The 16,177-nt window shown below is 39.1% G+C and overlaps 1 protein-coding gene across 2 annotated transcripts in view; it reads right to left on the bottom strand.

Annotated features, from left to right (window-relative positions):
- Nucleotides 1-16,177, bottom strand: part of cntnap5a (contactin associated protein family member 5a) — a 77,165-nt gene that overhangs the window by 42,816 nt on the left and 18,172 nt on the right. For both annotated transcript variants that reach the window (XM_038721288.1, XM_038721289.1), the window contains exons 4-8: nt 8,758-8,905; nt 5,744-5,947; nt 5,069-5,253; nt 3,111-3,254; nt 10-277 (exon numbers count right to left, since the gene is read on the bottom strand). In XM_038721288.1, the coding sequence (XP_038577216.1) occupies nt 10-277; nt 3,111-3,254; nt 5,069-5,253; nt 5,744-5,947; nt 8,758-8,905 (949 nt within the window). The remainder of the gene's footprint in view (nt 1-9; nt 278-3,110; nt 3,255-5,068; nt 5,254-5,743; nt 5,948-8,757; nt 8,906-16,177) is intronic.

Genomic DNA, 16,177 nt, shown 5'->3' with positions numbered 1-16,177 from the left:
TGGACTCACCAGCAGAGACCTCTGATTTCTGTCGTCCTGTGCTGTGAAGGGTCAGGTGCAGCCGGCTGTTGCTGATCAGCAGCTCCAGTCTCTGGGGCTCCGGGTTCAGCTGCACGGAGAGCAGCAGCCCGTCTGGGTTCCACGTCCTGAACTGGAAGCGAACAGAGAAACCCCCTGTGGCAGATGCTGCTGATGAAAGTGACAGGAAACTGCTGCTGGAGCTCAGAAAGGTGCAGGCCACCAGCTGGGGTTGCGAACATGAGAAGGTCACATTGCCCTGGAGGACGACAAACCCAAGGACACAGATTTAAACGTCTATTCAGCTACATGTTAGGGCAAGCTGGTCTCATGGGAAACTCATTGTGACATGTCTGGAAATTAATGTCATCTTGATATGCAGAAAAAGGGAACATGTGATTAAAGAACATGAGCAAAACCTTAGCCTAACCCCAACCAAAATAATTAAAGGTAACCTTTTACCAGTCAAACTAAATGCTTTGTCAACAGTTGTCAATTTATCATCAGCAGCAACTTGTACTACTTAGATGAAAATATAAATTCATAGTAATGGTACAGAAGGTCTGCTACATTTTGTAGTGCATGATATGAAAATTTAACCAATTTCAGTAAAAATAGTTAGATGAGAACATCACACTCTCTTATATCTGTCCATTAAGTATCATCAAGGAGATGATTAGCATAGCTTAGCTGGCTCAGTACCAAGGTAGCAAGCCAAACCGCAACCTCTAAAGCTCATGAATAAATATGATATATCTCAGTAAGAGTGGCATCAATCTTCTCATCAAACTCTAAACAAGAAACTAAATAAGCTTATATCCCAAAATGTTGAACTATTCCTTTAAAAATATCACATGGAGCCACTGAGAGCCTTAATAAAATACTTAAAAACCTTTATTCCATTTCTTGTCCATGTGGTTCATGGAACTTGTCTCAACTCCAAAGTAAGCAGAAATGTGGGAAGATGAATCTATGAAATGTATTTGGTCTAAACCAATATGGTAGAGCAGCCAATATAACAACCATTAAGTGTACATTTCAGTTTAATTCTGTGCAGTGCAGAGGTTGTGTTAGGTACATTCAAACACAGACTGGTCGTGTCTGCTAAGGTCAGAGTCCTATCAGTCCCAGTGCCTGCAGGGCAGCACAGAGCAATCACAGCTCTTTGACTCTCAATGTGATTCACTCCCATCAACCTCAGGGAGATAGTCCCATTGAAATTCCATTACAGCTTACATTCTGTCTCCCCCTCTCTGCTTCTGTTGTCAGTAAAGGCCTTTTAACGCAGCAATCAGACTTTAAAGGCAGAGGGTGTCTCAGATGAGATGTGGCATGTGGATCTCTGGCCGACCAGTCTGATTTGTGTGGGAGGCTGATGATGCCTTTCACACACTTTGACTTAATGATATAGTAGTTAGGATCTCAATATATGTAATGATTGTTTTCACGTTATTCTCTCTTTCCAATTTCTGACCAGAATACTTTAAATCTGACTGATTAAATATCGTCCCAAGTCAGCAGAAGGAGAAAAACGTGAAAACTCACAGCAATGAGAAATTACACAAAATTTTAGCTCCACATGGCTCTGGGGGATGGCAATGCTGGTCTGTTGGTCGGTCGGCCCCCCATTTTAGTCCAGACAGAAATATCTAAACATCTAGGGGATGGGTTGCCAGGACATTTGGTACAGACATACAGGGGCCCCTGATGAAAAATCATAATGACTTTGGTGATCCTTTGACTTTTCCTCTAGCGCCATCATGAGGTTGACATTTGTATTTGTCCAGGACAAAACACCTGCAAAATTAATGACATAATGCTAATTTTTTACCTAGTAACCATCAGCATGTTATCATTATCACTGTGACCATTTTAGCATGCTGATGTTAGCAATGAGCTCAAAGCAGCGCTGCACTAAGTAGGCCTAAGGAAAGTTTCACTGAGCCACTAGCATGGTATTGTTGTTAGTATTATTTTTTTTGCTGTGGGTAGTAAAGGAAAATTAACTGCATGTTTCTGCATGAGTCTTTGTTTTTTTTTTTGTTTTGGCAAGTGTTCATAACAAAATTAAATTTTGGTTCAACCAAAACACTTTGAACACGCTTTACTGTAAAATCCATACAGGAGAACACAATTGAACCTGGAAGCGGCACTGCAATAATCTATAAGCCATTTACAGTTAAGTCACAGCTAATGGAACAAAAACATGTCCATTCAATCCACACAGGCTATATTATTATTCACATGTCATAGGTTCATCTCTGGTTGTCACTCTTAGCAGAGGCTCCAGTATGCAATGAATGATTTCCAAATCAAGCTAAGTTAACGTTTTACTTTTCTCCTCTCAGTATGCTCACTCGCCCACTTTCTCTTGCTTGCCCACACATGTGCGCCTTCTGTTTCCTTTTCTCCCTCTTTAAATATCATTGAATCTATTTCTATCCTTAATAGAGATGCTCTGCTCTGTAAGATGGCTTTCAAATGGCAAAAGTGCTTTCTCACATCACTGAGCTTTTAAATGCAATAAATCTGTTCTTGGAAGAGAAGCACAGTACTATTCCGAGCTCCAAGAAGTCATTTGAAAAGACTCATGCCTGGATCTACAGGGAGAGTGGAAGATTTTTCCTGACCCGGTCTCTGTCAGTAATAGAGCCAACCAATAGGTTGACATAATGGCAGATCATCACAGATATATGTCGCTGTTAAGATAAAAGAAACATGTAAAAGATACTGTATGTTTGAGGTCATTTAGAAACAGTTTCATTATTACATAGCTTCCACCAGACAGCACTGACAAGTTTATTTTTCATTTTCAACTGTCAAATGTCTAGCTCAGTATATTTCTTGGTGTTTAATAATCAAATTTAAGATATCTTGTGGGCTTATGTAAATGTGCTTATGTAAAAACAATTCTATATTGTTATCAGTTTTTCAAAAGCTCAAACATTGATTTCTGTGTTCACCCCTTTTTATCCAACTCAAGCTCTTCAGGACGAATCTTGATAGCCAGATACAGTACATGTGCATTTAATGCTGGTGGAAAAGCAGCTGACTGGCTAAAAATCGTATCTCTGAAACTCTATGCAACTCACCACGCTGTGTATCTGTGGCTTTCGTCTCTTTGCCAAGTCTATGATATTGATTCCGTTGTAGTAGAGGTTTTCCATGCAGCCGTGGAAGTTCTTCCTCAAAAAGGTGCCAGGTTTACCAGGCAGTGGGATGCCTCCAAAACTCAGCTTTGATAAAGGGAAAAAGTTCAGAAATGTTTATTCATTTTCAGAAATAAATATATGTTCTGTGTTTTATGAATTTGTGATAATCTATCACCATTGTATACACATATAGTCCCAAAATACATGCACACACACACATACACCAGCAATTGCACGAACAGCTGAGCCAATGATTCAGCAAGTGAGAAAACAACACCCACTCAATGGAGTCAAACATACACTGTAGAGCGACTACATGGATACAGTGTGTGTACCTCCGGTCTGGGGCTGTTTTTCATGGTTTGGTGAATGTCCTTTAGTTCAAACAAAGGAAAATATTAATGCTACAGCAGTTTGGGAAAGACCCTTTCCTTTTTCTTAACATGACAGTGCCCCCGTGGACAAAGAGTGGTCCTTTTTTTTGCATGAAAGAACTTGGCTGGGCTGCACAGAGCCTTGGCCTCAACCCTATCAAACACCTTTGGGATGAACTGGAACTCTGCCTGTGAGCCAGACCTTATCACCCAACATCAGCGTTGGACCTCACTAATGCTTATGTGGCTGAATGGGAGCAAATCCCTGCAGCCAAAATCTTTTTGAAAGCTTTCCCAGAAGAGCGGAGGCAGATTAATCCCTGTTTGGAATAACATTATTTTCACATGTTGGTGTAATATTCGGGTGTCCACATATGTTTGCTCAAGCCAGGAGTAAGTATGTATGTTGTATTTAAGCATCGGCTCTAATTGTGCAAATTCAAATTGCATCTTTGAAGGTGATATTTTTAGGAATTGACCCTTAGCTAGAATATTTTATCAGCTCTGGCTAGCTAGCTAATTAACCTTAGCTCCCTGAGTTGGCTGAAAGCACTCTCTCAGGCTGATTCATTTTAAAGGTAGAATCCTGTAAAAGAGTGTTAACTATATACTTGGTGGCTGCCAAATGAGTAAATGATATAATGATAGAGCTATAAAGGCTGGAACTAAAGCGATCCTCTTGAATTTTTTGGTTTTGGAAACACTGAAAAAAGGCGTCCTTTAAACTCTTTAATAAAAAAGTTTAAAGGATGGCTCTCTTCTTACCTGGTACCTTCATACCTGGTGTGCAATTGGCTCTAAGAGCTATTCACCATTTATAATAAATGGAATATTGCTCTTAGAGGCCCGTTCACACCACTTCTGTGGAGAAATCCAGAGCCTGACAGGCCTGCCATGCCTAGTTACGGTTGCTAAACTAGAACTGGAAAATTGCTGTCTGGGAGAGGGGTTTAGTGAACAATCAATTAAATGATCTCTAAATTACTGTAAGAGAGCATATCTCATAATCTTGTTTTTTGTTAGAATATGTATGTTTCAATATGTTAATTGAGAATATTGAAACTGGAATAAAAAACAATAATGCAAATTGCCAATAATTTCAGTTTTTCTTGGCTTCAAGCAAAAAGGCCAAGTTTCCACAGCATACCGTGTAGAGTCAAACAATGTTAAATGCTGTTCAAAAGTCTTAAGAGGTTGGCAATCCTCGTGGCAGGCTGTTATTCCCTTGAGACAACAAAAATACCTTGCGTCTGCTATTTTTCCTATTTCTTTCGTTTCTATCATTCATTAATGGAGACATCATTTCAAAACATGCCCCTTCCCCCGGGGCTTACTTGCACTACTCTCTGTTTACCATAGTGCTCCAATGGCCATTACTAACTCCACTGCTCCATACGGTGTTATTAATGATAGGGTTGTCTGGCCTTCACTGGATAAATTCACTAAGTGATGAACTCACATTTACAAAGCTGTTCTAGCCATCTCACCTACAATTTATGTAATTTAATCATCCCATGGACTCACCTCGTAGTCCACCTCCAGTGAGTGTCCTTCTCCTTTTGTTTGGAAGTGCTGTGTGTGGGAGTCCACTGTGAGGTTAACCTGCTTGTTGAAGCGCTCTATATGAACAGAGTGCCAGTGCTGGTCATCCAGCAGACTGCCCACAGTGACAGCAACACGACCGCTGGTGAACCTCAGCCTGCTGTCGTCTGGAGCAACACAAAGAAAACAGCGAGATCACAGTGAGGAGCTTTACATCAGTGAACCTGTAAATGTGTGAGGGAACCCAGGCTGAGCTCAACTGCAAATATTTGCTCGGTTAAACTTTTCAAATATGACCAGTTTCTTATTATCTCCCTTTCATATTGTAATCTGACTTGAATATCCTTATACCTCTATATCCTTTGTTTTTTTTTCCTGTCTGACAAATGTATCAATTTGAAGACATTCAAGACATCTTTGGTATGTTGTGAAAAAAGATTGTCATTACTGGGTAGAAATGAGGTAGGATGTAAAAATGACAACGACCACGTTGGTGTGAAAAGTCTCAATCATGACAACATCCTCCAAAATACACGTTTTTTAAAGGCTTCATAGCTCCTCAATCTACCAATATTTCTCAAACTAACCTTTACTGTGAGACTAAATTCTTGTGGAAATAAAAAATTGATTTTCGAAAAGAGAGAAAGCGTGGTTCACCTAAGTTGAGGTAGAGGTCCAGTCTTCCCCTGTGAAGCTCCAGGGTGATGTAATCTCCTCTTTGCCCCTCTCCATGCAGCAAAACACCCTCGGCCTGATGGCTCTTGAAACGCAGAGAGATCACGTCCTTCACCGTTGACATGGACTTTTGGTTGAATCGATACAGTAATGAGCTTCTGCCATCAAAGTCTGCCACATATGACTCTAAAAGAAAATCAAAATAACTCTTACATCAGTAAGGTACTTTGTACTTCCAAAAACTTCCACATTCTTGTACAAGTGGCATTAAATGCATTTTCTATAGTGTCATATATTGGAAGATTGCTCTCACAATTTAGTCAAAAACATTAAAGGAAGGCTTGACTGAAAAAAATTAATGTCAGTAAAATTCACAACTGTAGAAAAAACTAAAAATATATATACTTTCATCAAACTGCATTGAACATGTTTTTTGATGATGTTTAATTTATTGATGATGTAATGCATGTTACCGGTTTAAATTTGGCTTCATTTTAAATTCAAATACAGAAATACTGGATTGTAAGATTGTATATTACTACTGTTACAACTAATATAACACTTTATGGTTGCTAGGAGGGTCGGAGTGGTTGATTTTGCTGATAAAATTAATCTCTGTGGGATGAATCTGATACCAATATTACCCATACCAATATTTGATACCTTATATTATTAAGGGGGAGGGGGGTTCATAATCAGAATTTATGATTCATTATTAATACTTTAGGAAGCATCTTAATTACTTCCATCTTAATTACTTCCAAATAATTTGCCAAGCGTAGTCATTTCATTTAACTATCAACTGTCAATTAATGAATCTCATGCATAGTAAGACACAAGACAATGTCTAATAGTAAATAACATGTGTGACCGTTCATGTTTCATGTTAATCTAACATGAGATGGATCAATGTTTTGGACATCGATTCTAGTGATGCTAGACTCTACACTCATACAAGATTTATTAACAATACTTTGGGGATCGATATGCCCACCCCTAGTGACCAGGCGTTTAATTCAAGGCATAGCACATATTATGTATCCACAATCAATTAAACACAGCACAATAATCCATTCAGTATTACCAATATAAAAAAAATCTGACAATTAAAAATGTAATTAGGTAGCAGTAACAGTTGGCACAGTTTTTCCACAGTGGACTCAAACCCAAATAACTGCGCAGGTTCAGCAGATGTGCAGTTCTTTTGGTCCCTGTTTTAAAGTGGTCTAGCTTTGCGTTGTCACACTGCAGCAGTGCTGGGAGCCCGGCTGTTATACAGTACAGCGTTCAAATTGGGAGAGAATTTCAATCTCTATTACACTCTCCCTGTTTCAATCTCCTCATTCATATACAATTGATTTCAGGGAGTCTTGAAGAATATATCTGCGATCCGTTAATAGTATGGGGGCATTCTCAGTGTCACCTCTATATAATCCTGCTTCAGAGAGAGAGTTCTGCATAGATTACTGTAGTCTGTAATGCAGCAGAACGAGCTGCATAACAATGTAACTTGTCTGCACGTATCTCTTTCTCAGTCTTTCTTGCCAGATTAGCAGTTTCAGTAATTAAAGCCGTTCATCAGCTATATTGTGATTAACATGGCAATTCCCGTAGTTTATATACATATGCAGACCAAAAAGAAAAGAACAAGTAGTATATGAGGTAGTGTTAGTTTTATACCTTCTATTCAACAGTAATACACTTCACTACTGTGTGGTGGTTGGGCATCATAAAACCGATCACTGTGGGATATTCTGACTGTGTTTCACAGTGCATTAATTCACTGGCTCATCTAGTTAGTGCTGCTTCACAATATGTGGGAGAGGTGTGTCAGTGAAACCCCATTATAGATATTTTATTGAGGATTGCCCAGGATATAAATGCTACTCTGAGTCTAAACAGAATTTCTTTTAATCATCTACCGTACAGTCCTGTTGGTTTTTGTATATTATTACAGTTACAAGTATGGAATTATTTTAATGTATGATTAAATCTTTGAAGACTGTTATTCCCAAATACTAATTCAATTATGCAATTTCGTGGTGGCATAAAGCCAAGCATTAAAGGCAATACACACTGACACCTGTAGTCATTGTTTACTATGTAAGCCCACACACCAGCGGAGTCTTGGCATGCGTCCTCCTCATAGGCTGATGCTCCAGAAAAGCAACAATTTTCACATTTGCCCCCAGGATTAGCACATCTGGTGTGTTCTTCTCTACTTGAAGCTAGCCAGTGTGTGCTGCACATGGAATAAGCCCACTTAGGTTTTCCTTAGTCATTTTTAATGTGTCCTTTATGTGGGATACTTTTTTTTTCTGTCATGGCAGATTGCAATGACTCAGTGATAAAACCCACATGACGAGATAGATTTCTAAGAATAACAGCAATCTATGCTATCATATCCTGAGATAAAAACGTATTTTCAGTTGTGGCAACCAGAAAACAATGATCAACATCTTATTTATTTATCTGGGTTTTTTTTACAATGAACTTGGTTTATTTTGAAAATAAATATGCAGATAAAAATAGATAATCAGGCTATGTAATGATATTGAGTATTTTAGAGTTTGCTGTATAACACATACAGTCTACAAAGCTACACGCATGTTTGAAATAATATCCGCTTTCAGTGTGAAAATATGATACTGGAGTTAATTGTACTAGCATTTTGCAAACAACTGGAACCCAGAGCCACAGTAGCAGTCATACCTTTTTATTTCTGGAACAGGAGGTGATCACTGTGCATAATATATGTTTCACACCATGGCTGTCTGGATTTTGATTCATCGTTTTACTGCTGTCTGGAGTATCAAACAGCGTATTAAATCCAAGTGAAGAGAAAATAGGCCTCATTACTCTCCATCAAGAATGTAGCTGCAAAGCCGGATGTATAAATGAAGAAATTCCTTCTAGGTGCTGTAACTACAGAGGTTTGATGTGTCGACTGAGTGCTTTTAGTGTGTGGTATTAACTGCAGGGTGTGTATTACTCACTGTAGGAACAGCCATACACCTCCACTCTGAGGCCCATCCAGCCACTGGGGTTCCAATCGAGAGGGACGAAACGCAGGAAACGCGTTCTCACTGGGTGGGACAGTTTGTTCTGGACAACAGCCTCCGAATTCACGTTCCCGACAAATCTCTGCAAGACCACAGAGGGAGAAAGATTGTGGTTATGATGGCAGCATAAAACAAGTGACCAAGGCTCCAATGAGAAATTACCTCCGATCTGAAATGAACAGTAATATTTTCACCAGGGAGAAGAAAAGTCTGTGTTTTAGCTGAACACTTGAAATATAAGCAGAATAAAAATCTAAATCCTTGAATAGACAACAGACAACAGCAAAGTGCTGACAAGGCGAACCCAAGGGCAATGTCTTCCTCTTATCCTTGAACATACTATTTGATGTAAACTGATGAGAATCATCGTGTGGTGTAGAAATATGAGAATATCCGTTCAAACAGGTCCATGTGAGACGAAGGAAAAATCACCACTGAGGAAGCCAGGGGCAAAGTAAGGGCTTGTGTATTGTGTTTTCTCCCAGAGCTAAAGCAGAGCTAAAAAGAAAAACCTCTGAGTACAATTGTGAGATGTCATTCTTCTTCTTCCTCCTCTAAAGCCAGGGGACATAAACAGAGAAACAGAGAAAGAGTGAGAGATGGAGACAGAAACGGGAGACAAACAACCTCTCCTCTCAAATGACTGATTACCACCTTCTTCATAACCGATTCTAGGCAGGTGACATATCAAATCAATAAGTACTCGTACTATAAAGAACCAAACATATAGATCATTGACAGTGGAGCTCCAGGCTTTTGTGAATAGTTCAACACAGTCGGACAAGGCCAATAATTCAGCTTTCTGCAACAACAGAAACACAGTGACCAGCAGCATAAATGACACTCCGATGTTTTTAGAATGCTGCAAAACAGAAGCATCATTAAGTGCACCAAGATGCTGCTTCTTGGTAGATAATCAAGGCAACAGTGTGACTGTTAAGGCTGTTATGGTGATTTATGCTACAGCTTTCCCATGAGCCATTTGCTGAGTGGAGCCTTGTGGCTGAATCTTAACACACGTACAAGCCAGGCTTATTTACACATGCACAGTAATTCACGTCTGCACAGGAGGGATTAACAAATGGCACCGGGGCTTACGCATTTGGTCAAAACAAATGTATTACTTCAGAGCTGCAAACAGCTTTTAGACCAAACGAAATAAGAAAAGCACATTGGCTTTGAAAAAAACCCCAAAACCTACATATTCATGACATGGTTTTCTAAATGCTTTCAGCGAAAAAAATCAAATGTAGTCATTAGTGTTTTATTGTGAATCAGGCTGATGAAAACATGCTGCTGTGCTTGTCAGACAGTACTCTAGCCGTGACCTTGTTATTTTCAGGCTTTGTGTAATAGAAGACTTTTTGATTGCGCGGCATAAAACAGCTGTAATTTAAAACCCCTGAAGATGTGATGTAAAATCTTAAACCTAGGATTGGTAACGTTGGAGAAACTAGCGAGAGACAATTAGATATTGCAAGTATCCAACCACAAACATCCGCCCCCCTCCCATCAGGCCTTCCTCCAAAGCCACTCCCCCAAAACACATTTTCATGCACACAGGCAGAGTGTGGACAGGGCAGGAAGGTTAGTAGACAGGCAGTTAGGCTTATTACAGTCCTGTGACAGCCACAGATACTGGGAAAAAAATATCAGAGCGTTTGATTTATTGATTGCTGTCAGGATGAATTTCAACAAATATAATAACAAATGCTTCTGAAATACCTACCCTAGTTTCTATCCTAGTATTTTTTTATAACATTCATGTAATATATTCATGACTAGATAAGTATCAATCATTAAATCATTAAATTGTAGAAAAAAAACTCTCTTCACAATTACAAAACCCTCTTTAGTAATTATTTATTAGTCAAAAACAGTCAGAGACTTAAGCACTGGCAAGCAAACAAGCAAAATAGTGTAATAGACTCTGATTCAAATGTTCCAAACTGATTGGTTCACTGAAATACATGACATCACCTTTGAGCCTATTCCAAACCAGTGTGAAAAGCAATGACCAGAACAGAAATACAAAATTCTGGTGCAATAACCACAATTGAGAGAGCCTAAGAATCAAAATCAATGTATATGCTGTGTGTATGGTATATGTTTAGTACCTAGCTTGTGAAACTGCCTCTCCTTTTTTGCTCTGTTTATTAATCCAATTTTTCCGCTTGATTCCCAACTGAATGTCTGGAAAATCTAATGAACCAAATGAACTCTGATTGAGGCTGCAGTGCCGTCATTCTAACTGTTCATTAGCTATGAAAATCTCACACCAGCATGAGTCATTAGTATTCAAGAGCAATACCACTACAAGAACACAACTGAGGCTGTCCTGAGCTATGACGTTTGTTTTTTTTTCCTCTTTGGAAAAACTCGCAACAGAACATCCTGTGTGTTCCAGCTGGGAGATGAAGTAAAGTCTCAATATAAAGACCTGAGGGTGCAGGGGATTTTCCAGAGGTCCAGAGGTCCAGTGGTCCAGAGGACCGTCCTTATCCACATAAACAGTCCTCACCCAACAGTGACATCATTATTTCTATTTATGCTTCTGTCACTGTGGAACAGTTTCCCTCCCCATTCATTAAGACTCTTTACTCTTCCTCTCCAGTGATGAGCTCCCTTGTGTCAGTTTTCCTTTGTGCTGCATGCAGCACAGGCAGATAAGTTTATTTTAATCAATTCACTGGGGGATAAATCCTGCTGCTGGCAATGAAGACGCTACAGTATGTTCCAAAAGGTCATTGGCCAGTTGAACAGCCCAAGGGAACACATAGCAAAGAGAAAGCTACGAGTACATGACCTTGCCATGAGTGAAAATACTACAGCAATCCCTGATTGCCAGTGAGCCATAAGTCCCCAGACCAGGATCAAAAAGACCATAGATATTTTTCAATATCTTAGCTAGTAGCAGAGGGTCTTAGTTATTTCTGTTTTGTTCTGTTGTCAATGAAAATGTCTACTACAACTATTGAGTAAAATTTTGGGTGGTGAGATTCAGGTATTGTCGAGGTTTCTCTTTCATGTAAAACAAAACAATAGTCTACAGCCACGCTAGCAGGCCTGTGAGGCTGCTCTTAGGCACAGTGATGCTTTGAGCTAAATGCTAACATCAGCATGGCAACTGTCATGAGCTGTCCATGGTGCTGATTCTGGAGCTGGTCTGTGGCAGTGCATGACATAAACACCAGTGGGCTCAATCTACTAGCAGGGAGTAATGCCCAATAGTTTGCCTTGATTGATCAGCCTCATCATTTGCCTCACTCATTAATATCCCAATATAAAGGTGGTTGTTTCAGAGTTATGTAGTTGGTTCAGTTTTCAGCCCATTCTGCATTTCCACTACAGGTAAGAACAGAGGCTGACTGTAACTACAGTTAGTAGTCACAACCAGAAACCATGAATTACCAGAACCATCCGAGGTGACACAAACACACACTGCAGCCTGCAACTTTTGGCTAAAGTCTGAATACATGGACAGTTATAAAGCAGCAGCCAACAATGACTGAGGCAAAAAGTGACAACGGGAAAAAAGCGGAACGACAATTCCAGGAGAGGTCCCAGAAGCATGTGGCAAGGTAAAAAAAAAAGTAAGCTAAACAACTTTTATGCTTGCTTTGAGAGCATCAGCAGCCAACAAGCAAAAAGAGCTGAAGCAGAGGTTAATGGATGGGTGAGTGCACCTTTCACACCTATCACCCTTTGCCAGCATGACATCAGAAGGGCTTTCAAGAATGTGAACACCAACAAAGCAGCAGGACCAGATGGTGTAAGTGGGCGGGTCCTCAAACTATGTGCTGACCAACTAGTGCCGGTGAAAGTAGTTTTGCAGATATTTGGTCAGATATTTGGAAAAAGTTATAGGTTTTGATATTTTCTAACCTCAGGGGACCTTGAATATCTGTACAAAACTGCATGGCAATCCATTATACAGTTGTTGAGGTATTGGTGGTAAACCAACTGACCAACAGACTGACATTGACACCCACAAAAACCCCTCTGTGTTGGTGAAAAAGCACTCTTAAGAACATGTGTTCTGAACATACTAATGTTTGAATTTCCTGTGAGATCTGGCTGTACACAATTATAGGCGTAATCATCAAAGTCCAATCTGAGGTGTTGTTGTTACGTTATTAAAAGACATTAAATTGGGAGCAGAAAATTACTCAGATAAAAGACAAATTAGCATCCAACACATTTGAATCCTTATTAGATCCCCATCTACCTGAACAGCTAACAAGCATGCACATTAATGCTTAAATTTTCCCCTAAAGGAGAAGAATTTGTTTCACACATTTATTCACAGCTGCATTAAAAATAGATTTTTAAATAAGGCTTTTCAAGGATAATGAAGGTAATCTGGAACCCCTTGCTAGAATACATTCCCCTTCCCCACCTATGAATATTTGCAAAGAGCATCCAGTAAATTCACCATTGGGTAGAATGCTAATATTATACAGGGAATTAGGTTAAAGCAGGATTTTAAACCGGGGCCTTTTTAAAGAGTTTACCTTTAAAGGTACCATCAGGCGCAAACATTCAAGAGTATGTTTTTCTAAGTCAGTAGTTTTATCAGTTTCACATCATCACAAGGTGATAAAAGTCCCCATTTCATCTCTACATCGTCACATCGTTTCCACAGATTTTCACAGATTTTCTCCCCTGGCTTGCACTAATTAGGCTATTATCAGCTTGTAAAGTAGTGCGATCCTGTTGATTCACATGGTTCTACTGTGTAACAACAGGCTTTGCTCAGAACACTCCCACAGACAGGCGACTGTTTGCAGGAACACACAATGATGTCAGCTCTGTTACTGAGGTCAGGGAAAAAACAGGCAGGTGAATCATTAAAAAGACACAAAGTTGAACAAAGGAAGAAACTATGGAATCGCAATGTTTGCACAAGAAGAAGAAATTATGCATTCTTGTTTTCAAGACTATATGCGATTTCATTTCCATTGTCAGTGTTTTTACTTGTTTTTAAGTGTCTTTATAGCAAGTGGTGGAGCTTAATGATGAAGATCTCTGTGGGTCAGGGCTTCCAACGCTTTGATCCAGGGGAAAGATGTGTTCATAGATGGTGTACATAAAATGTTTATCTGAGGATGGAAGCCATTGATTTCAGTGTTTTTTTTTTTTACTTTTCCCCAAACTAATCTCAAAAACTGTGCTTTGCACTCAAAATATCTAATTATCTATTAAGAATGTCATTTAATCTCAAGAGGATAAATGATTTTTTGACTTTGTCTTGTGCCACTCTCAGGACAAACATCAAATAAACATTATATACATATTATATTATGTTATATATCACCATATATTTTAACAGACTACTGGAGGGAATATCACAATTATCGGTAATTGTTTGTTCCATACCATTTCATTTTCAAACATTACAGGAGATGGAAATGCCAGCAGGATTGTCGACATTTAGCCCTGTTTTTTACAGAGGTAATTTTTCTATGGAGCTAATTTGGCTCGGCATTAGCTCTGAGTGGCTGAGAGCTAGCATTCATATCAGCAGCTGCTGCTCTCTCATTAGTGCCCCTCAGTTCAGTTCCTGGCAGTCAGCCGTTACCTTTGAGTTTCACTTGTTAAAATGCCAGACGGATGTGAGTTAGTATCAGTAAGGTCTTGGTGAAAGCTGTAGTTAGTCAGCTAGGGTGTGAGTTCCATTAAAGATTGCGGACTAATTGGCTGCCATTCATCCTGCAATATTTTTAGATCCAAGTTCAGACAAACACCAAAAACAGGGGGGATGGTTAAATTGTCTGTGTGAGTGTGCATTTAATACACATCAGTAAATTTAAAGACCAGTCACACATAGCTTTAATGCTTGCCAAGTTTCAGAGTATGATTCCTGTTTTGACTCGTATGATACGGCACTGAATGCCATGATTTAAAAATTTGAAATAAGTACAGCACTCTTTTCTCTCTCTCATTAGTTACTTACAAAGGGCGATAGCTGCAGGTCATATTGGTAATATCTATACATAATGTCTCGTCTTCTCGCTGCACAACAGCTTTCCCTTCTCAGACATAATGATATGAGGACTGACAGTGAGTAGAAGAAGCTGTGAGCTGTTTATCGTGATATTTCAACCGGTCAATCACACATAAATAAAATGTTTTTAAATATTTCAGATTATTTGTGGGGGACTGTACACGTATGTTTCTTTTTTTGGCACTAATTCAATATTGAGCTATGTTACTGTGTTCCTGTTTACATAAACAAATAAACCTCTGGTTAAATATATAAAAAAGACAGAAGACGGTTGTGCCAGATGGTACATGAAATCTTCACCATTCAGTATCTAGTCTGAGTCATCACCAGACTGTTCTGCTGCTAAACTACTCCCATCAGAGGCTTACACATATGAAAACCTCTGCTCATAATTTAAGTGTTTAAGTACTATTTGTTGTTATATGATATATAGACAACCCTCTATAATAAAAATTGAAATATTGTTTGAGTTATTCATTTTCATTTCATTGTTTAAGCAATTTATTGTGAATTTGATTGCTCACATTTGCACATTGCAAGATATGTAATATGTTAAATAGTTGTTTTTGGAAGTAAGACATCAAAAATCTATCCTAAATTCCTTGTATGCTGACATGTTAGAAATGGCTTTGTAAACGTTACTCAAACAGAAGTAAATAGTGTGTTAGTATGTTGGGTTTGTTGGTTGTCAGCCTTGGATTGATAGACATTTAATGTGTTAGTGGTAGTAATGTATTAGTGAATAGTTTCTGCAAAATCTTTGCAGGGCTTGTGGAGGGGGGTTCTGACTTGGCTTCAAAAGACAGTTGACCTGTCTCATAGAACCTAGAACTGTCTTATTAAACCTTGTGATGTTTTATTTCATCTCTAATTCCTACATTCCAGTAGATAATGCATTTTTAAAAAGATGGAGGAAGATGAATAATTAAAAACAACACGCAACACATTTCAACACAATGTAAAGAGACCCACTTTGCAGCAGTGACATGCCAGTGGGCAACTACACACTCTGCTAATTGGACTGCCAAGCAGAAAAACTCACAGAAATACTATTTAACATCTTGTCAGCAGCCCTTGACATAACTGGGGCAAACGCAATAAAGACTTAATGACATGTGCCAACATTAGGCTATTTTCTTAGACCCTAAGTCCTTGTACAGGCTGGCATAACAAGTTGTGACATTACAAAAGCACTATAATAATTGCATTGACACCAGACACTTCCCACACCTTGAAATGTGTCAGAAAAAGTGAGAAAATGTGCTATCTGACCCGGACCTGCAATGTCATCAATAGATTGGCACCACGGAGAACAGATAAGAGATGATATCCCATGTGACAGAAGGC

Source organism: Micropterus salmoides, unplaced genomic scaffold, assembly GCF_014851395.1.
Source record: "Micropterus salmoides isolate LMB-PRFRI ecotype aquatic unplaced genomic scaffold, ASM1485139v1 Ms_hic_scaffold_15, whole genome shotgun sequence".
In the NCBI taxonomy this organism is placed as follows: Eukaryota; Metazoa; Chordata; class Actinopteri; order Centrarchiformes; family Centrarchidae; genus Micropterus; species Micropterus salmoides.
The sequence above is the reverse complement of the archived record's forward strand: the minus strand, read 5'-3'. Positions and strand labels throughout refer to the sequence as shown.